General features: G+C 35.3%; 1 protein-coding gene across 1 annotated transcript in view; it reads right to left on the minus strand.

The window, feature by feature from the left end:
- Positions 1–15,022: 15,022 nt before the first annotated feature.
- Positions 15,023–24,272, minus strand: part of LOC107084575 (collagen alpha-1(XIX) chain-like) — a gene marked incomplete at its 3' end in the record, with an annotated part of 30,596 nt that continues 21,346 nt past the window's right edge. The window contains exons 9-10 of the mRNA XM_015374483.1: positions 23,591–23,653; positions 15,023–15,067 (exon numbers count right to left, since the gene is read on the minus strand). Coding sequence (XP_015229969.1) covers positions 15,023–15,067; positions 23,591–23,653 — 108 coding nt within the window. The remainder of the gene's footprint in view (positions 15,068–23,590; positions 23,654–24,272) is intronic.

Genomic DNA, 24,272 nt, shown 5'->3' on the forward strand with positions numbered 1-24,272 from the left:
TTTTTTAGAATTCTGACTTAAATCTCAGAATTCTCATTTTAATCTCAAAATTCTGACTTTAATCTAAGAATTCTGACTTTTTTATTGTCAGAATTCAGTCAGAATTCTGAGGAAAAAAAAGTCAGAATTCTGAGATTAAAGTCAGAATTCTAAGAAAAAAGTCAGAATTCTGACTTTTTTCCTGGCCCTAATCCTCTTCCGTAACAAGTACAGCACAAGAGTACAAGGAAATATTTTTTGTACACAGGTTGTGACATTTTTAGTTAATTTGGGTATTTATCAACTGTTTCGCCATAGTTCATAAAAAATGTTTTAATACAGTAATAATGTTCAGAGCTAATTCTCTTTTCCTTGTAGCCTACATAACAATCCATTATCCTAGCTTTTTATACCTTTGGAGTTTAACTCCCCTCTATTTTTTTTATTGGTATTTATTTTTCATATGCAGACAGCTCTGCAGAAATTATGGCAGCTTGTGTTTAGTGTCTCTCCCCCAAAAAAACCCCATTGGATAAGCCTTTCGGATTGGTTGACCCTGAGGGGTCTAGCAGCAAAAGTTCACATTTCCGAATGCCTAAATGACCAGAACGCTCGGACACACCACTCCTGATACTTGGATGTGCCGCTGGACCTCCCAACGCTGCCCACATTGACTGGCTTCCTCCCACAGTAGAAAAAACAGGACTGTTAGGTTAGTTGGCTTCTCTACATTGTGCTTAGTTGTGAGTGTGTGTGTTTATGGTTGTTATTTTTGCAGCATAAGGTTTTCCTTGGATGACTAATTCTAGCTTGCAGCGTCCAACATCTGTTTCCTTGTGTAGTGGAGGACTGCTTAGAGCTCTGCTGTTATCATTCAACTCTGCCCCAGTTCGTTTGAGTCTTTTTTAAATCTGTGTGAACATCAGCTATACATTGTCTTCCTGATTATCTTTCTTGATTATCTTTCATTTTTAGGTATTATTTATTCCTTGGTCTAGTTTTAGTTATAGTTATGCTTTCTCTTATCTTTAGGTTAGGTTTTCCATAGGTTCAGTTATCTCCAGTCCCATCTTGGGATATCAGCACTGATGTTGGTCTGATTCCTCACAAGACGCACCTTCTCAGATCTGCCCCATTCTCATTACTACTCATCTGATTAACCTGCCCCTATCAGTATATAACTAGCCTTCAGACCAAACATCAGTGCCACTCCACTGGAAATTAAGAGAGTTACATTATTATTAGTTTAATAGTTTAAAACAATTAAGGTAGTAAGGACAATGCAACTTCAACAATTATACAAAGCTGTTGGGAATATAAAATATTTCAGAGTAATGGATTTGGATTGGGATATTGACAAATGAGTTTAAGTGTTTGGGTTAGAGGATAAGAAAACAACCTTGTTTAATCCAATTAGTGCTGTACCTCCATGGTTATATCTCCAAATAAATGTAGACATGAGACTCATTAAAATGAAAAAGTATTGAAATCTAAATGAACTAGGGGTAAAATCAGATATATACCTAAGAAATCCATTTTAAATTACCTTAAAATATATTCAGATGGTCCTGAGAATAACACAGGATGTGTGGGAATAGGAATATATATACCAGAATACAAAATCCACATATCGGAACGTCTGTCAGATCATCTATCAGTTTTTACAGCCGATATGGTGGCAGTCATAATAAGCTTACAGTGGGTGGAGGAGGTTCGACCAAAAAGTGTGGTTGTGTGTACCAATTCCAAAGCTGTATTAGAAAGTACTCAGGGAAAAGGAAATAGAAGGCAAGATTTACTATTAGAAATTCAGTACAGTTTTTTTTAGATTATACCAGGGTGGTATAGATATTTCTTTCTGTTTAGTACCAGCACACGAAAGAGTTAAAGGTAATGAAACTGCAGCCAAATTAGCCAAAAGGGTTTTAGATTGGCCAATAACAGTAACGATTCCATTTGGAAAAGGGGAAGGAAAATCAGTTAAAAAGAGTAAAGAAACATAAATATGGCAACAAAGGTGAGATGAAGATGAGGAAGGAAGATACTTATATAACATACAACAATCAGTATAATTTAAAAACATTAATGAGAAACATAAGTGGGAAGAAATAATAATGACTAGATCAAGAGTTAGTCATACCTATCTCAATGACAATCTTTATTTTACTGGCAAGAAAAATACTGATAAATGTGAGGGATATGGAGGGAACAAAAATGTAGAACATGTACTGATGAATTGTAAAATACATAAGTAGAAAGGATGAGATTAAGGACAGTAGTACAAAGGGACAAACAGGAATAGAGTCTTAAAGGATTATTGGAAAAGGAACAATATAAGACAATATACTGTCTGAAAAGCTGTACTTAACGAAGTTTCAGTAAAAGTTGTCTAAGTATAAATGGAATGTAGGGGATCTGAAACTAGGTTACTACACACTCATGTGCAGTAAGTAGTGGTATGCAATTTAAAGTCGGTTGCGATCTGCCATAAAAGAAAAGAAGAACATCAGTGCCAGATTATCATGAGCCACCTGTGAGATCTATTCTAGCATTCTGATTCCTCACTTCCTGCCTGTTTGCCTCCACCTGATCTGTCCCTGTTTCTGAGCCTGCCTGATCCCTGTCTGAAGTGACTGCCTGCCTGTACTACCTGACCCTGATCTGTTTGTCTCCCTGCCCGTTGCCTAACCTGGAACTGTTTCTTGACCTCATCCTGGATTTCCCTCTGGTGCTTCATTGGACGTATGATCGCCTGCCTCTAACCCTGGACTTTGCCCCCAACCACAGATTCTGGTTAGTCCTCCTGTTCCTATTGTCTTCACGGTTCTGACCCTCTGCCTGACAACGAATTATTGTAACTCGGCTGTACTTACTCTCTGGGACTTGTGACAGCAAAATCAGTGCTACCGTCAACCAGCTCGAACCTAACCTCGTGGTTATTCTCAGACTGAGGAATATGAGAAGGTTAGTGACCATTACAATTGTAATTGATGCATATCGTAACACTTACATGGTCACTAATCATCTGTCTCGATGTCCAGAGGTTCCTGCCCTAGTTGCTGACACCACCTTCGGAGTTTTGTTTCAATACACTGTTAACCTTTAACATTGGTTGACTGGTCTAAATTCTGGGGACATCTTTTCTGATGATTACACTCTCTTATCCTCTATTTTTTTCTCTGGCTTATTCCTTATTTTGTAGTCATTAGTTTTACTCCCCCTTTAGCCTTATTTATTTTATAGAATAGAATAGAATAGAATAGAATAGAATAGAATAGAATAGAATATCCTTTTATAGTCATACAATGGGAAAATTCTGGTGTTTAAAGCAGCAAAAAGATTATAGAAAAAATTGACACACAAATGTGGACCTTAGAAAAATGTATAAGAATAACATAATAGTGAAGCGTTAAAAGATAAAGAATAAAATACTGTACTGTAATCTAGTTACCTTTAGATTGTGTTGTTTCTCCCTGGTTATTCTTTGTTGCCCCCTAGCATCCATTACTTTCCTCTAAGGTCCTTCTAGTTTCTCTGTCTACACCTGCTCCATATCAGCTAATTAGTCCTCCCATTGTTTCTGTCCCCCATATATACACCTCCTGTTCAGTTACTCATTGCTGGATCGTCATCATTCTTTTGGTTATTCCTCCTAGTCTCTCCTAGTTTTTTGGTTCTTGAGTTTTCTTGTTGATCGGTTCTGGACTATGGTACAAAATCGATCTCGTATGGAATACTTTTGTATTTTTACTTCTTGGGTCCAAAATCCACCAACCCTGACACTCACAGTCTAACAAAGGAACACACAAGCATCACAGCTATACTACATATACAGAGAGACAGACAGACAGAGATATTCAAAATTGCTTACTTACCATTAAATATAAGCATACAAGTTTGTATTTGTTAGATGTTTTAGTAATAATTCACATTGCTGTTGTATTATAAAGCTGCATTCTATAACAAACTCTTAAGAAAACTACAAAAGGTTATATTAATTTTGCGAAAGTGACGAACTATAGTAGATTTTGGTAGTACACAGTCAAGACACCACACTTTACGCTTGCTCTGCTAATACTGTATTCAAACCTATGCCAGTTTTTTTTTTTACAAATAAGACGCAGTGCTTTTACAAAAAAATCATCAGGCAACATCCATATAACTAAGTAGCACAATGGTTATGAATTTTATAAGTTTGCTAGTTTCCAGAGGCTCAGCATGTCAGAAATTCAGCTCAGCTTTAAAGATTGCTGTCACAAATCCATGTTCTGCTGAATGGTTTCCGGTGCTAATAACAGCAATCAACAAAGTGAATTTTAACAAGGTTGTTAGTAAGAAGACATATAGCAATGGATGGCAATTTATCAAAACTACTAATGTCTACACAATGAACAGATTGAAAGCTCATGCAGATTGATCTATTTATAGGTAAAGCTTTTTTGTGGTGCAGCAATAATGTAATAATTTCTATATTTCCTGTACTTATGTGAATGTGCTGTCTTAGCTGTCTTTCACAGAGCTCCTTTTTAAGTGTTTCTGACTCGTTCTTTTCTCCGCCCTCATGTAGCGAAATTAAGCTAATCCCTGCTAGATCTAAGTTTAAATATTTTAAAATCAAAGTCTTTAACTAATGAAATTCTCTGAATATTTTGTTTTAAAGTATTTAAATATTCTGAATTCATACACATTCCACAAAACATTTTTTGAAATCATAGGCACTGGATTAGCAGGGGTCAGCTTTCTTTTGGTACATTGCTACTTAAACAGATGCATAAAAGAATAAACTCAGGATCGTGGTTTTAATAAATCAAAACTTTAAGTTTTAAAAAAGCTACAAAATCAAATAAAGACTAAAATTCCGGTAAGGTTTTTTTTTTTTTTCGTTTGTGTGCTACCTAAAGGTTATTAGTTACATTTTGAACATGATTGATAATCAGCCCCTCTAGTTTTTAGAGGGTATAGGCAATAAAAACCTCAAGTTGTTGCTTCTTACATTTATTTAGAGAGACATTTAGATGAGATTTATTGTTTATTGTGTCTGATTTGATTGCCAGATACAACTTTTATTGCTCTGCACCTAGTATAAGGTTTATGACCACTGTTTGCCTGTGTAAACCCTAACAATGCTGTTAGTGGCTGCCCTAAAAAGTGTCTCTTTAATATGCATTCAGCAGCATGTTTGAAGTAGGAAACAATTGCATGAAGCAAATAGATGTCTTCATCATTTTTGCCTGTATTAATTGCTAAATTAGATATGTAACTCTTAAACTCTAATGAGCTGTACTCGCATAAATCTTTTATCATGTCTGAGGATTCAAAGAGCATCATACCACCATCAGACAGTCATATGGTGACAGTGGTAGGCTGCAGTTAGCTTGTGAATCAGTGAGCAAAAATGTTTATTCAACTACAATTTCTTTAACCAACATTCAACCTCAAGACCCAAAAAACAAAAAAGAATGGTTATTTCACAAATGCCATTTTGTTTTACAATAGGATTTGACTAACAAAAAAAAAAAAAAAAAACTTTAAATTTGCCAATGATGAGATGAAGAAATATAAATAATTAACCATGGTTAAACAAAAAAAAAAATATATAATAAAATAAAGGCTCAAGAAGTTGGATATGTTTTGTTGATTTCTATAAAATGGCAGCAAAAGATTCAGGTTAAAAAAAATTGAAAAAGGTTGTGGAGGATAGACTGGTGCCTGGCTGTATGGCAGTCATTTCTGCAACACAAGGTCAGAACACTGTGGGGAGCTGTGCACACTCGTCTGCTAATTACATACTTCTCTGTGTCTTGTCAGTCCTGAAACGCTGAGGCCACAGGACAATCTGGCAACCCCCCAGCAGAAGGCAACTAACACAAGCAAACAAAGAGCCAGGGGAAGGAAAGAGGAACACATGCAGCCTAATTATGTTTACCTAAAACTTTACCAAGGAGAGCATCTGTGGGTCAGAGAGCTTGTCTCACAAGAAGAAAAACCATTTGAAATTTTATTAACTGCAAAAGAAGTTTGTCATTTACAGCCAGACTTATTCAACCAGATAGAAGTTTAAAATTTATTATTCAGTGTGAAATGTTCCTCATGTGGGTAATGGATCTTTAAAGCTAGGTGAAACAAGATCTCTACTGTAGGTAACACAGATGAGTGCTGGCCTACAAATGCCATTGAGGTTACCGCAGGAAATGCCTTTTGTGACTTTCCATCCACTCAGCAATACACCAACATTGACTTATACAAGATCTAAAAATGAAAACAAGTTAGCATGCCCATTACTCTTTGATTGATTAAATAGTATTAAAAACAATTCTCTATGGTGTGGGAATATTACAATACACTGTCAGAGTTCTTTTTTCAGGATATCATATTCTTTCAATGTTTCTCAAGTCTGTTTTCTCTGACACTTCACCCTGCAGTGAACATCTTGTATCCACCAATGCAACTTCAATTACCCACAAGATAACACAGAGTACACTCTCCCTGTCCCATAGGAGACGTATCTGCAAAGCGATACTACATCACATGCTCATACTCAGAATTGTGGTGTCTCAGGTGTCACGGGGAGCTTTAAATAACACACCAGTTTTAAAAATGGAAAATTAGCTAATTGCAGTGAAAGGATGCTTTGGTTAATAGAACTCAACAGCAATTTGGTTGAATAAGTTTTTGTGGAAAGCAGCAATTTATTTACAATTGAAATTTTTACACACCTATTGTAAATACAACAGACATTACTATTATGTTTTTTCCCATGTAAATGCTCTAATATCAAAGACCTTATTTCAAAGACTGAACAAATTAAAACCACACATAGAGCACAATTTAGAAATATTTTAGCCGAAGTAGTGTTTTGTAGTTTTTATTGATCAAAAACGATCATGTTATACAGAAAAGGAGTCTTGTTTGAACGCTTGGGAATACACTACAAATATCTGTGTGGACAATGTTTAAAACATTGATGTGGGTTGGAGGGTGTTGCAGTCATTTCATTTCAGTCTCTCCTACTGACTTCTTCAAGCCAAGACCTATAGCCTGCACTGAGATAATTGGCAGTTGAGTGTAAAAGCTCTAGATTTACAGGTCTACATTCCTACCCTCACCTTTGGCCGGCAACCTGGTTTCTATCTGCCTTAGAAAAAAGGTGAGGAGCTCCGTATTAAGAGGAGTGAATCTGGTGACTCCAACCTCTGTTCTGGATTTCCCCTGACGCCTCCCTCCAAAAGGTGTTCCAGGCACGTCCCAATAGGAGGGGGCTCAGAGGATAGTCCAAGTCATGCGGGAGGGGCTACGATTCTGGGAACACCCAAAGAGAAGCTGGAGGAGGAGTAGCTGGACATCTCCTTTGATCTATTTGTGCCCCCAAACAAACACTGGAAAAGCTGAAGAGAATGAGTATTATTCTAAAGGCATATGTCTTAAAATCTAAACCTGTTTTATAGAATAGTATTATTACATTTTTAAACATTTGAAAGTGATTACGACGTCAGTCATGAAACATGTTTTTTTTTTCTCCTTATGAATCTGAAGAATATAATGTGAAATTAATAGAATACATTTGATCATTGGCTTTCCAAAGCTTTCCCTTTTCTGTCACTCCTGTCACCCCTGGTCCCGCCTTTAAAATTGGGGTCTACCTGCTCCTCTCGGGACTGATTATTTGAATAAGCATCCATATAGCATTAGTTGGTCAGGCGAGGTAGAATACTGTACATGGTGGCTACCGCTTCCTCAGCCCCCATTACATGGAATCACAGTTGTGATTAATATTTTATGTTTAAAATATTTTTTAACCAAAAGTTGTGCAATTTTTTTCACAAGTCCCTGCAAAGTTTGGAGTTTTTATTGTTTCTCCTACACACTGAACATGTACAGAGTAAAGCAAACCTACCAAACTCAAACAGAACCAACAGCTGCCTGTGTGAGAGACCTGCCAACAGGGACAACAGTTGTTGGTGATATTTTCCCATCAACTGAGCTGAGTGCAAGTCAATATTAACAAAAGTCCAAGTGGGCTCTATAAGGGGTAAACAGGTCACTTCTTCCTCACACACTAAACAGTTAGTATTTCTTTTTTAGAGGCTGGTTTAGTTTTTTAAGCTTCCAGATGAGCATAGATTCCACTGCCTTTTATTTAGTATATTTAGATTACCATTACATGTTAGAACTTAGACCAGGTAAACATTTAATAAAGTTATATCATTCCGTAATAGCTGTTATACTAAATGTGCAATTACCAAAAAAAAAAAAAAAAACTTTTTTTAGTTTTCCAAAGCTTCACTTTGGCAATTTGTAAAAATTAGTAATTGCATCTAAGTCTGTTTTATTGTTTTTAACTTGATATCCTGCTACATAAAACTAAATCGGAGAAATGTACACAAATACAATTGTTTAATCCAAAATAAATCTTGGAATTTACTTTTTGATAGATTATGGGGATAATTTTATTTATAATCATACATTTTTCTCTACCATACCAGAGCTAAATATTGAATTAAAAAAGTGGGTCACCTACTAAATCTTGACAGATACAATAAGATCTAACTGCATATTTATTAACACATATGCTTAAACACATGACCCACTTATGTTTTGTGACAGAAACCACACTATTGTTGCTGCAAATAAATGTCTTTGGGAATTTTAAGTCTCTAAGAGTAGATTACTGTAAGTGATTACCAGATGAGAAGAGGAAGCCATATTGCAGTCTTATTTAGTCAATGGAGCTCAACTTTATGGAGACACAGGGGATACTGTTTTTAACCAATTAATCATGTGCTGTTCAAAGCTCACAGGGACTGGCTACATCCTGCATATTATTCTATTGTCCCACCTTCATATTATTTTAAATCATCTATGATTGATGGGTCAAGGAATGAAATAAATCTCCAAGAGAGCGCAGCTGCACAAATGACCAATAACATCAGTCCATCATATACTGATTTATGTTGCAATTTCCTTTATAGGGACACTTTCTACAGGTTTCTTTTAAAAAGATGTTCACGAAGAAAGGTAAGAAGTATACTGTTCAAATTGGGACAAGAGTTTTTCTGTGGATAAGACCACAGCAAAGGATCAAACAGAGAGCAACAGCAACATTTTGCTTAGTAAACATTACAACAAGTATGAATTGCATCTATTGGATTCTCTGGGGGTCCATCCTTAAAAGATGTGTTGCTGTTAAACCACAAATAAAATATGCAGTATAGTTAATATGAACTGGCAATATTTTAGGATGAGACCCATTGAATTCCTATACAACTAAATATTACAGCAGCTTACAGATCATAAGGAACAAGTGGTTCCAGTATTTTAACATACCATACAAGTAAACTTAGGCAAAACTGAACTTTTAATATAAACTAGTATAATTCTCCTAAGGAGACAACACTTGGACTTTTGACGAAAACACTATTGACAGCTCTGAAGGTGCTCCTGAAACTAACTGATTTACTTTCATGGATTTCACGGAAGAATCTCTAATTAAATATGGCAGCCCGGCAGTTTTTGCGGGCACAAAAAAACATTTTGTCTCGGCACAAGAAATTATAATGGCAAGTTTAAAATGTAAATTATAAATTAAGTTAGCGCCGCTGTGCTCCTGCATTAAATGCTCATGCAACCTCTGTAAATCTGGAGTCAGTATTGATCCTGCTACGGCAGCTGCTGCATAAACTTAAAACAGATTAAGGGAAGCAGGCCACAGCACACATTTGTGTGTGTTTTTTTATTTGTTTGTTGTTTTCTTAAGTCAGTGCAGTTCTAGCAGAACAGGAGAGACCTGACAGGTTGGTAAACCAGAAATCAGCTCAAATCGATTGCTACATTAACATTATTTATTCACATTTTTTTATCAGGGTGTCTTACCTCAGTTGTAAATCAGGAAAGGGTGTGTGACTACATAGCTCTTTGTCCTATGTTGGTGTCCTGTGATTGACTTGTGACTTGCCCATAGTAAACCATGCCACACACCCAGTGACCCCTAGACATGCATTAGTTCTCCTCGACATTAAATCAACTCTCTTTTATGCCATTACAGATCACATACCAATTGTGCAAAGTGTTAAAAAAAAACACCCTGCCTGCTTTAATTTTGTAAAATGCAATAAAGGAAAACTAAGTGTTGTCTGTTTACAGAAGTTAGCATTACTCTCTGTCATCAATAGGTGCACCAGTAAAGGTCCCACTGATAGAGACAACAAATGCAATTCGAGGTTGAATTGTTTTCATTTTCTTTTAGTTTGAGAAATTAGTATTTATATAACTGGGAATATATATTATTTTTTACATATCTATAGTTAGTAGCCAATAACTATGTCCAACAACATAACCTGCTAGAAATCTGACTGGAATATTTAGGATTCTCTAAATAATCTAAGTTCAAATTGCTATATGGACACAGTTACTGTATTAATAACAATAGATACATCAAAAGTTATTTTAATTTTTATGGTACAATTTTTAAACTAACAGTAATTGTAACATCTAACTATAAGAATAAAAAAGGAGGCCCGGAAAGTCTAGGAACGGTTCTGCAGTGGTAGATGATCAATACACTCAAATGTCATCCTTGAATAGATTTTAGATTTGATTTTCAAAATGCATTTTTATATTACTAGCTGTTTTTTTTTCACTAATAAAATTTTCAATCAGCTAGTTTGCTACTCAGTGAATCAGTGGGTAGGACTGCTGCATTGCAGCAAGAAGGTTCCACGTTCGATTTCAAGCCTGGGATCTCTCTGCATGAAGTTTGCACGTTCTCCCTGAGCATGCGTGGGTTCTCTCTGGGTACTCTGGCTTCCTCCCACAGTCCAACACCATGACTATTAGGCTAATTGGCTTCTCTAAATTCTCCTTAGGTGTGAATGTGTGCGTAAATGGTTGTTCGTCCCGTTTGTCCCTGTGTTGCCCTGTGATGGACTGGCGACCTGTTCTGGACTGACCCCGCTTCATGCCCATTGACAGCTGGCACCAGTACCCCTCGCAACCCTATCAGGGATAAAGCGTAATGGAAAATGGATGGATGGATAGTTTGCTATGATTACTAATAGTAAAAAATCATTTTGCCGTGGCTCATAGCAAGTCATACAAAATATTAGTAGTTCATATTATTATAATGATATATTTTAATATAAAATAGTTGTAAAGCTAAACAAACAAAGAAATATTTAGATCAGTTACGAATGGAAATTAAATGTAAATAATTTTTACTTCAAGCCCAGTAATTATTTCTATTCTCTCTCAATATCTGACAATATAACACAGTTTTTTTGTATTTATGTAAAAAAAAAAAAAGAAAAAAAAAACTGCCAACAGGATAAATTTTCATTCAGTATACTACACAACTGGCGACCCGTCCAGCATGTACCCTGCCCCTCGCCCGTAGGCAGCTGGAGATAGGCACTAACACCCCATGCGACCCCAGCAGGGATGGATATATAACAGCCAGCTGCATGACAACAAGTCTAAGTTTACATTTGGTGTCCTATAAGGGTTTTATCAATGAGTTTATATAGATGCTGTAGGCAAGAAGAATCTGTTGTTGCTGTCCGTCTTACAGCAGTTCTGACAGAAGACGCTGTAGTTGCACGACAGTCTGAGGAAGAAGATGTTCAGGGCACCTGTATCTCATACTGCTACCCCAACAGATGATGGCAGGAGTGATCATACTATCAACAACAGATGAACAACATCTTCAACAAGTCAGGAGGTACTTATGATGCTCAAACCATTCTGGTTGTTGGGGCACAAACCAAAGCTTTAATCCAGAAACTGCCAAGTACCTAAACTTCCTGCAGAAGAGAATTCTGCTATGTTCTTACTGATAGACAGCTTCATGATTGTGTCTCAGATGTCAACCAACCAGGTTAAAAATTATGTATTTATACTCCTCCACATTTCTTCTCCCGTAATAGTAAGAGTGTGTTAACTTTTTTCTGTTTCTCCTAACATCTACAACAATCTACCTTGTTTTATTTAGATACAAGATGAAAATATTATTCTAATATATAAAATCATGCCACAACTATATATTATTCTAATATATAAAATCCTGCCACAACTTCTATCTGTGACCTCTGCATATAAACAAACCATTCAAATTAATTTGAGGGACTCTAACTAAACCAGCAGTGTGTGCTATGATCACATTTATGTCTTCTTTGTTAAAAAATACCCTTTAAAGACAAATTACCTACCGTTTCACTTGGTCATAACGAGGAATTTTAAACTTTATTTAATTACTGGGCTCCATCTAAGGCAGCACTTTAACAGGGTGGTAATTGCAATACTATTGCTTAAAATCTCTGTGGACAATATTGATTAAAATTTAACCAAAGTTCTTCTGACACTATTCTCTGTTTACGATTCTAAAATGTCCCCTCCACTGTCTGAGCTTAAGTACCTCAGCCCCTAAAAATATACCTCAAATGTGAACATTAAGGGCATTTAGCATTGCATTTGGAAAAGTTTTCATTCCCAGACACTTTTCAAAAACATTTTTATTTTCTACTTCTACTATTTCTAAAACAATGGTCAAACCAGAGACATCATTGCTTAGGGCACAGGTAAATAAATCCCTGGAAAGAAAAGATTGTGTATTGTCTGTGCATGACCAAAGCAAAGACAACCAACTAAGGCTCTTAGCTCAAATACACTTACTGTACTTCTCCAAGAAAATGTATTTGTTTTCTGAGGACATTTGTTTATAGCCAAATATTTGCTAAAAAAAAATGGAATAGTGAGTTTCAGTGTTTATAACCATTGATTGAATGCTGATTGGGGTTTTCTGGTTTGGCCCAACAGAGAGCAGTAGGGAGCGGGCAAGCTTAAAGACACAAAACTCACCACCCACGTAAGGTAAACTCATTACCTCTTAAAGAGTACTGTGCTTGTAAAGGAAACAAGTAAATCAGCAAATATGATGCTGTGATTTTTTGCTTCTTAAAAAGATACAAACTGTTTCAGTTTTCCTGCAGTGAACCTGCTTCCAGCTGTTTCCATTTTATGTACTGCTGATATAAAGTCAAGGGGTGCCATGTTTGAAGAGCTCTACACTTTTCCTAACTGATCATTGAAGGCATCACTACCAATCAGTAAATACTGAGTATGACCCAGGGCATTGCACACGTTCACAACCTTCCATTATATTTCATGTGATGTTGTGACTACAAATCAGTCAATCTTTTATGTGCATGCAGTTAATTTCTAGTTAGGTGGTCTTGAAATCCCTGGGTAAATAAACTTGATTATGTTATTCACATGCAAATCTTCTCATGACATCAGCTGGCTTTTCAACATGTCAGGAGGCACTTACGCTCAAACAAAACAGACCATTCTGGTTGTTGGGGCACAAACCAAAGCTTTAATTCAGAAACTGCCAATTCAGTGCTCACTACTTTGATTGCTTGACTGCTCAATTGCACTTACTTTTATCACCAGATTGCTTCATGGACAAACACAGCAAGAAGCTGGTACAAGTTGATAACACTAGAAGTTATACAGTCACATGGATAGAGCCATGTTTTAGAGCTTTCTAAAGAGGACATAAATGTATATAAATATATATATATAAATATATGTGTGTGTGTGTATACCTACAAAAGCATATCTATCTATCTATCTATCTATCTATCTATCTATCTATCTATCTATCTATCTATCTATCTATCTATCGATAGATAGATAGATAGATGAGAGGGACACATAAAAAGAGAGAGACAGAAAAAGAGAAAGAGAGAACTACAAATTAGTATAGTGCTAACTTGTGAAAAGTTAACATGAGCCAAGAGGGACCAACCAAGGTCTGATTACTAAAGTGGTACAAGATTGTTGTGACAGAGCACACTTAGTGTGGCAACAATTACATAATGAAATGAAAATACTCCTAGTTTGAATTAAACTTGAAATCTGCTTGGTGCAACTTGGAGAAAAACTAGAATTAATAAAATCTTTTGTAAAACTTTAAGCTTCTAATGGCTTTTGAAAGTGGGTATGGAGAGGTGATTCAAGTTTGTTTGCTCCTACCATGCTGAGTTGCACCAACAGCCAAAACAATATTGCAGAGAAAGTACACATCCCCATGACAACACAATTCCCTGACTACAGCAGCCCCCCCAAGCAGGACAAAGAGCTTTGACCTCCTCCATTCCTCTACACACAGAACCTGTTTTTTTTTTTTTGCCAACATTTCGCTGCCCATGCTCCAATGGGTCAGAAAGGTTTATGTAGCACAAAAGTAATCTACACGATACTGGGCAGGTGTTTTAGGGCTGTGGTTGATGGATGTACACTCAGCTTTGTTTTTATTTTCTTTCACTCATATTTCTTTTTCTCAGTAATAGAACACACCTCTTAAGCTGATTTCCAGTGAAGCTTTTCATTAACTATCAGGGAATTTGATCATGAGAAATGCTTCTTTACAGGGACTCCAATCATTTTCATCCCTATACACTAACTCCTAACAAAGGCTGCAGCTGCAAACCCTCCCTGCTCATAATGACATGCATGCTTTTACCAGATGGAGAAGTACTGGTTTCATCAAGAAAAAAAAAAACTTTTCCCAAATTCATTTAATGAATTAAACCATAACACTTTCAGAACATGTAGAATTCTGGTAATAAAGAAAATAAATTTCTGTAGAAATATCAAAAATGATGAGTACGTACAGCGACACCATACAGTACTTTAATCAGTCAAGGCAGATTTGAGTGCATGCAATAAAGAATGACCTTAAAATGGCACAGAATGATCTCATAATAATTTGAGAAATTAGTTTAGTCCATTGGTATGCCAGTCTATGGCCGCATACGACATATCAATTAATTCTACAGCAAGAAGGACAGTGCGGTCTAAAACACTCTTACATCTAATAGCGATATGGCAGAACAGCCACACAGAAAATTCAGCTTTGTTCATACCTCTGGGACATGGCAAACGAAAAATGAAAAGCCTAAAAGAATTGATTGCCTGACAAAAGAAAGTGGAGCTTGTTGATGTCCTGTGTATGGACTATATGTCTGCTGGAAATAGCAATACTCACCTTCTCTCCATCGATTGCCTTTTGCCCTTCTAATCCAAGTTCCCCCTGCAATAAAAAAAATTGAAGTATAAAAGACATATTTCTAGATATGAATTTTTATGCAGCATGGTTTAGCTGATAGATAACTGAAAAACTGCAACTTTAGGGTAGTTTATAACATATGTGTGTTTATATAGCTGTGAATAAGTAATTGGAGCTTTAGTAGCTGAATGTTTTTCACACACTCTGCCAGAAATGTGTGAAATATCCTGGAACTTGTTGACTCTTTATTAGTGTGTAACTCATATGTATATTGTAATGGCCTCTGCCTGCCCAAAGCTCAAGCAAGCTGCTGTATCGGAGTATCTAGGCCAGCTACATTATTGCACTTATTGTATTAACAGCTGGGAAAAGATGTTGCTTTCGTTATGAGCTATTTGGGTGCAAAAAATTTTTTGACTTAGCCAAATATGTTTCACAATACAACTAAAAGACAAAAAAAGAAGACACTTCCTGAAAAATGGAATCAAGGTATATGAGAAAATAAGCCACCATGGTAAAAAAAAAAAAAAAAAAAAAAAAAAACAGTGTCTTCAGTGCAAAAAATCCTGGATTAAACAATCTCTCACAGTCTGGAATAATCACATTTTCTGTCTAAGCAAAAGCGCTTTTAGAAAAAGCTTAACAACTGATATGCATGCAAATAGTAAGTTTATGGATCTATCTAGAAAAATCTGCATCTTTAATATCTATGTCTTTATACATTTTTATTTTTATTTTCTTTAGAGCAGAAGAATAATCCCATCATACCTTCTATTGCTACATTATAAAAAAGGCTGCAGATCAGCCTTGGTTTTAATACTAGATATAACAGTGTGTTTGCATAAGAGCAATTTGCTCTATTACAATGTAAAAAGAAAACTCCCTTAATGTAGTAGATTAAGACAGCCATCTAAGATGCAACTTTTCATAAAAAAAAAAACAAAGAACATATTATTGAACAACCATCAGCAGAAGTAGATGCCTAGCTGGGGAAGATATGAAATTATGTTTTATTGCAATTGTCAAATAAATAAAAACAGTTAAGCTATAGTTTGATTACTTTGGTGATCTTGCAGCATTCAAATTAATAATAATCTTGAAAATTTGATATTTTTATTATATGTTTATACTTACCACACTGATGATAATAATAATAAAAACAACAACAACAATGATAAACATTCAGCATAAAAAAATGTCACATATTTAACACAAATGTTACTGTTTTCACTAGTTTAAGTTCATTCTGTGACCTCCTGTTTCATTTAGCTGTAAATATGATGTGACACATGGGGACTGTTAGTGGCATTTGCAATGCCTCCCCACCACCTTGGCAGGGAGGATGCCAAGACCTATAACAACATTTTTCAAAGTTCACGGTGAACTGCAGCCGACTGCCATTTTGAGCTAAACAACTTTCTGTAGTAGCAACCATTAGATACTATCCATTTGCATAGCAGCTGCTTGAGAGAAATGGCAGGATAAAAAAAAAATCTCATAACACTGTTGGTCTGACAAAACACAAAAGAGGGATATATGGAAAACCACTGATGCCTTTTCTACACACATGTGATATTTTGGTGTATTTCAATACCAAAGGTCCTGAACCAAAGGATTTGCAATAAAAGTAAGTTGCCTTTGTCATAAAAGTAGAAATGGATTGCCTTATTATAATGGGTATAATATTATTAGATTTGTCCAACTAGGAAAACAGGATTGTCGGTTAACCTGGGGTCAACATAGCAGCACTAGTGGATTTGTTAAATGAAACAAATTATCAATCTAAGATTTTGCCACTCTATGAAAGTACAGAGAGGCAAGGATTAATTTATTTTTACACATCTTTAGCATCAGTGCCAATAATCATGGGGTGCTGTATATATAAGTCATTTGTTGTTAATACAGAAGCAGTGGGCTTCATCAACTGGGCATGTTCAAAGGTGTTCACACTTATATTCTAACCCCCCTCTGCACAAACAGCTCAAACATCCTTGCTGCAAGACTTTGCTACTGCAGTGACAAGGACATGATTCCTTACTGGCCCCCACCCAGGACAAATGCCAACTATGTCCAACAGGGCACACAGCCAGGCCAGAAATGCCAGTGCTAGGAACTGAAACATACATCTCTGCAGCACTATGTAGTCGTCCATCCGCCACCAAACAGGCACCAATGTTTTGGGTTATTGAGTTTATACCATCACTGCTCCTGCATACCTTCAATGTATTACAATATTGGTGGAAAACTGCCTCAGTTATTAGCAAGTGTCTAATCCAATGTAGTCAAAGAAAAAAAGTTATGTCCAGTTATGTGCAGGAGTTCCTATAAGCTTAACCTCCCTGTGTCTCCCACTGTGATGAAAACAATACAAACAACAGTTAGTGAAAGGTCTCTCATTCACACATTAGTGAATAGCATTATGAGGGCTTGTCATTTCATCAGTGGCCTTGCTACTACAGCTGTCTCATAAATTCTCACTGACAATATGGCTCAGCAGCTGCAGGTTGGGATACTGTTCTTCAACAACTGGAAAACATTAATCCAAATCCCCGAAATAGTCACTGCATTGTCCCGACAACTGTGATGATAACTCTATTGACCTGGAAGCAAAGTGCTACACACAAGATATTAAACTTGTGACATATGTTTCACAGGAGTGCAAAAAGAGGGAGATAAGGAAGTGGGGTCACTACTGTCAGTAGAGAAGATCAGGTGACTTGCAAATGTATTCAGGTATCTAGAGAAACCTCTATTTATATATTTATATATGTAACTTGCACAAAGAATATACTCTAAAGGTTTTTTTTTTTTTTTTAAGTAAAGCTTGAACAGTTGGCAAACATTGGTATCAAATCAACCTCTGGAAAATCCTCTTTCTTGCAGAAAAAAAATAAACAAGTCTTCTATTTTTGCAATAATTTTAGTTTCATTTTGCCTCTTATTAAAGTCCTGGTCCTGGTGACAATGGTTGAATTCCACTTTTTAATATCCGATCCAATTTTTGTATATATATATATATATATATATATATATATATATATATATATATATATATATATATATATATATTGAGGTGATTCCGCATTTTTTCTTTTTCTCCTCTTTTTTTCATGAGGAGGGGAGAGTATGAGCTCTGCTCTCCTGCACTGTCTGCCCCTCGTTATGTTGTTGTTATTGAGGCTCAAAGAGGATTGCTATTCTACTATGTCCATTTGCTGCCCTACTGAAGTTTGTTGAAGTTTTTCATTATTCTGTGTCCTTCGCTGATGAATTTATTCCGTTAAGGCCGGCAGCATGTAACCTATGTAATTTGTCTGTTCTTGGTAAGTTTAAATCCTGTTAAACCTGACATCATGTTTTACAGTCATTTGAAATATATACCTTGGAAAATTCTACTCAAAATGTTTGTTTTGAGTGATCTCTTGTCAGGAAAAGAATCAGGGAGATTAAACTTGAAGGTGTAAGCACTATAGCTTTCATTTACAAAAGGGAGAAACGATGGCTACAAGGACTTCTTTTCTCAGAATTGTTTTCCTGAAAATATTTGGACCATTTCATTCCACCCCATTTCAAGTATAAGAATATAAGAATTCCTCAAAAGTATTATAAATTGTAGAAGTGTAGATATTTTCCAATTTTTTTCCAACTAAGACAGAAATATACAGGCAGACATTCTTGCTTAAAAATAGCCTACTTTGGAAACCTAAATCTTATCTTTGGACAATAGTTTTGTGAGCCTGTTATCTTTTATTTAGAAAGAAATAATCAGTGTAACTTTTACCAAGGTGAACCCTAGGGTTTGTGACAATATGAGCAATCACATAGTTTGCTTTTTAATAGAAATAATAGATATTCCCATTTGTTAATGTCAGCTACTGATAACAGTTTCATCAAATGGAAGTGAATGCACATTCCACATTGCTCCATAAGTCATTTAAATTTCCTTTTAAGCCTATGACACAATATATTCATGAAAACCTAATAACATTTTAACACGAATGAGCATAATAGGAGCTATGAAAGGTTTGGACAGCTTATCAAATTTCACCGTCGGCAGCATAATAAACTGCTTTGACTAAAAACTCCTGCAGTAATTCACTTTAAAGGAACAATACGTGCACGTTTAATTCAAGGCTATAAATGAAAACAGTAGTCATAACAGCATGAGCGCGATGACCAATGCGAAACCAAATAAGCAGAAAGTAGAAGAGGAAAAATGTGTTTCTTTGCATGTACATACAGGAGCTGTAAATCTAGCAATAACAGGTTTTATGTGCAAGGCCACAGAAAATGGATTTCCTTTCAGTAAGCTGCATTCTTATAACCCGCTACTTATCTGTTTAATTTCCTGGGGGATTCTGGATTAATCATAGCACTTTAATCCCTTTGCACTGCATAAGAATCCTCCATCAAACTTACTGTAATGTGGGATAGTGCTATCCATTGGAGTAGCGCAGCCAAAGTAATCCCTGCATGCTTTCCCGAGAAACTCTCTCTGTGTAGGTCATGATGATTGGCCTCCAGCTCTCATTAAGGGCCTTTTAAATGCTTAAAATTGTCCAGATGCCTTTGATTAATCTCTACAAAGTCAAGTTAAATTGTTACAGAGTATACGTATTCTATTTTAAACTCTTCCACTGAATGAGGTGCTTCAGTCGCTAATTGAAAGACTTTTCAGCTTAACTTATAAGCAATCATTTGCTATTAATAGTTAGACCCCTTTATTATCTTTAAAATAGTATAAAACAGTTTAATAATCACTGATTGAGATTTGGGGCTCAGTATAATGAGCTGCTGCCGTGGAGTAATGACAAAAGATCAGAGGGCGTTTTTGTAAAGAACCTATTGCATTGTGCTAAATCAAAGCATAATATTGTGTGAAATGTGATGTTCATCAGATGGCTTAAAAGAAGCAATGTCTGTGGTGAGGTGTTTTTTTTTTTTTTTTTTAAACAGTAGTTGCAAGGAAACAATAACAAATATTTACTGCATGATCAGAGACAATTTGTTGTTTTCAACCATCATCTGCTACCTGAGAATGATGATCATGTAGCAGCTGTGCTGAGTGCTTATGATGCAGTATACAGTGTGATGTTCATCATATCACATAAAGCCTATTCAACTGAATCAAACGTCTCTCTCATTCTTATTTTAAATGTATCATGAAAACTATTTCACATCAATTTATTAAACCCATCACACTCAGTTTGTTTAGACTCATTAAAATTTCAAATCAGGTGCATGAAATTATCTCAAAGCACCTCTCTGTGCTAATGGCTTGAGAGGCACTTTGGCTGCTGTGCTTTTTAAGTGTTGATTTGAATTGTTATTTAAATGTGTCCCTTCCAAACAGTCATTAAGTCAGCATTAACCTTAAATCATGGTCTTTTTTCACATTTTAAATGTGCCTCTCGTGTGCACTTTAAAAAGTAATCGCTTCAATCTGTGTGGATGAAATAATGAAAAATGACAAGTGTATTTATTGCAAACAAAGGGTAAATCAGGAAGAATTAACCTCTCATGAGTCAGTAGGGGAACACATGAGAAATAAAAAAAAAAGAAAAGCAACAGAAATCATAATTAAAGAGAGAATCGTTCCTGCTAAGCAGTAGAATGAACAATATCTTCAGATTGATGAAGGTGGCGCTGTGATATAATTTGACTTAAATCATAGAAGCAGCGAAAGGGATATATAACTTCACATAAACCTTTGCAACATTTAGTTTTAGAAATTACTCTGCCAGACTTATTAAATTTAGCTAAATAGATCTTTAAATTAAACTGGAGCAAAAGCACAAGAGTAAGAAACATTGCTAAAACCTCTTTGAGTAATTTTTTCTTTTTTTGTCAATAATTCTTCATTACAAATGTAGAAAGCTGTTAGTGTTAAACATTTTGTCACTTGGCATGTTTCTTCTTAACTGGAGTGATTCGGCTACTAGACTAAAATGGGAATTGCTATGAATTGTTAGTTAAAATTGATTTTAAATTATGAACTGAAATTTAATATTAGGACATTAGAAACTGACTCATAACAAATGGGAATGATACCAAAATAATGAGCTTCATTCATTAAAAAAAAAAAAAAAAAAAGGAAAAAAAGGCCAAAAAAAAAGGAAAAAACTTTGTTCCAACTAATATGCATAAATGAATTAATCTGGCAAAATTTTTAGATTCCTTAAATAAATATATATGTACCGGGTAACTACATTAACAAAAAAGGGAAAAAATGAAGCAAATATGAAAGCTATAATAGAAGAAGGCATTTTGAGCATAACCCTTTTCAAAAACTTGCAGTTTCAAATAGCCACAGCATTTGCCTTTAATGTTACAGTAAAATAAAAAAAATAAAAAAAAAATCTAGCTAGCAGTGAAGTTTTATAAATGTTATACATGCATGATAAAGTATAAGATAAAGGTGTATGATAAAAAAAAAAAGTCATACATTATGTACTCTAAATATCTGGAAGTTTCTGAATACAGGCAATTTTATTTTTTCTTACTTTAATATTGTGATTTTTAGCAAAGGTTTGTCCATTTTACACTCTGGCTCCCTTCCCCAACTTCACAGTTTTAGGTTGTATCAGTGTAAAGAGACAAAAATGTAACTAACTTACAACAAACTCGGTCTACGTACCTTGAACCTCTGTACCTTTTTATTGCCTATAGAATTGAATAGATCCAATATGGCAGCACCTTGCTTCAACAACAGTAAGTTGTGACAAATAATGGCATGTTTGCTTTATAAGAAACATTTGAACAAATGAACTTAAACTCAAAGTTATATTTAGAGGCAGACCTCTAAACTGAACAAATTAGAAGTTGCGATTATATGTGGAAAATACAGCTTTAAACGATGTTCCTACTGTAAGAGGTACTACAACAACTTTCCTGACTGTCGCAATACTGAAATCCTGACTTCTCTGACTTTGTTAATTTGGTTTGGTAAAAACAACCCACATCTGTTTTAAAGGCATAATTAAAAAATACTAACTTAATTGCTATTCAGAAAAAAAAATATAGATCTTATTTTCTATCCAGCACTCTGTTCTAACAGCTGTTTTGTCACCATACTACAATTTGTAGTTTTTGGCAGTAAGCACTTTGGTTATCAGATATGTGGGTGTGTCATATGCCTCCCTGACATGATATCTTTTTCCTGATAAAGTCTGTTCCAAAGCTATCATATAGCTACTAACTAATTAACTGCCAACGCAGCATAGCAACATTACAACTACAGTAGTTTGAAAGTATCTTTGACACTTTAATTAGGGACAAAGAGCAGCCAGTTATAACTTATGTGTAAAATTAATTAGCACATTTTGCTTCTGAATAAAAGAGTTTAATTCAATATCCACAATTGTGTTATGGTAATTTTGGAGAGAATGGGCAGCCAGCTAACCTTTATAAATCATATGTTTATTAAGATATCTATAATGGGACCAAACAGACACTAATCAACAGTTTGTATCTGTATGTTTAGAGACATGGCAAGGTGGCTAAGGTGTAGTAAAATCTGAATTTGTATCTGAATCCAGAAGTAAAGCTATTTCAAAAACATAATTTCCAAACACAAGAACCTCAATGTTAATCTAACCTTATTTCAAAAAGTCAAAGGGAATGGAGTGAAGCCAAACACTGTGTTTACATGAAGACTTTTTGAGGAGGTTAAGGCATCCAGGAAAAACTTGTTTTCTAAATAACAGAGGTCTAGCAGTGATCTTTGATATCCTAATCCTACATATTGGTAGTTAGGAGAGTGACTGATCCCATCTGGGATGCAGCACTGCCACCTGTTCTGTAATAAATTCCATACATAGTTGGATGTATTCCCCTTTCCAGCCTTCTTTAACCTTGTATAAACAACCAAAATGGGATTTAATCTAAAACAAAACAATTGGATTCGTCTAGGGAAAAATAACACTGCTTGACTGGGGATTCAATGATTTGTTCTTTTTTTTCCATGTCCTCCAGCTGACATAACACCAACAATTTTCAGTAAGTGGGCATTTACAATTTACAATTCAACATGTCTATTGAGCTGTCATGGAAAGGGTCATTCTCTTTTCAAACTATACTTGTTTTCTACTGATTGTACAAATCTATGATTTCCCAATTCACAGTCCTTGGGTAAGGTGGGAGAAATTTCACCTTGTAAAGGTAATTGTATAGTAGCCCCACTGAAGGACCTTGACAGAAGAACATAAGGCTTTGCAGACACTACAGCACTGACATTTGCCCAGTGTGGGAGAGATGGATGCTTTTTTACCTGTAAGACTCCAATATAAATTTGTCCTAAAGAAAATCGCCATCTTCCCTGACATTCAAACTGTGCACAGTTCCTGGTAAACCAGCAGGACTGGCTAAATAAATAAATTAAAGAACAAATCAGGGAAAACAAAGCAGATGAAGATTTACCTAACAACAAAAGCAAGGTAATTTATGTTAAGAGGTAGCCAAAGCTGTAATGCAGAAAAATGCTTACATGTAAAAACAGTTTGATCCCCAATAAATAAAAATTTTTATTGGTTCAAATGTTGTCCTTACCTTGTCTCCTTTTCTCCCGTCTGGTTTAAACAGTCCAAGCATCCCTGGGAGACCAGCATCTCCCTATGAGTAAAAACAATGAAATACATCTTAAAAGGTTCAATGTTATTATATTTAACCTTAAAACAATCTCCATTTAAATTTGGCTTAAATTAAATTTGATTGAAATTATTTACATTTAATAGTAATGATTGGCTCTTGTAGTTTAATTAAATATTTCATACTACAGTTAGGTTGCAGTCTTGGACAAAGGAACATGCTCCTCCATCTAAAATACATTTATTATAAAAATGAGTAAATATGTGCAAAAAGCCACTCCTTATGTTAGTTTAAAGGTATATATTATATGTTCCTTTGTAAATATTACTCTTTTAGTTATGTTTGTCTTGTGGCTCACATGATACAATATGAGATTCAGTAACATTTTTAAAAATTGCAAAGAAAAAGGTTAGCATAAGGCTGTCAGGAACAGCTGAGGAGAGTGTTTTTACCTGTGGAAGACCCAATTTGGGCTTTAATGTATAAAGCAATGATCATCTAAAATAAAAGGATTATTAGCAAAGTTTCCAACTGGAATTTGAATTCACAAAGAGCAGATTGTTACGATGATTTGTCCAATGAGGAGAAGTCAGGAAAAATGTTATCGAAAAGCAATTGCACAGAAACCTAACCAACCACTTCC

Source organism: Cyprinodon variegatus, unplaced genomic scaffold, assembly GCF_000732505.1.
Source record: "Cyprinodon variegatus isolate N-32 unplaced genomic scaffold, C_variegatus-1.0 Scaffold104, whole genome shotgun sequence".
Classification (NCBI taxonomy): domain Eukaryota; kingdom Metazoa; phylum Chordata; class Actinopteri; order Cyprinodontiformes; family Cyprinodontidae; genus Cyprinodon; species Cyprinodon variegatus.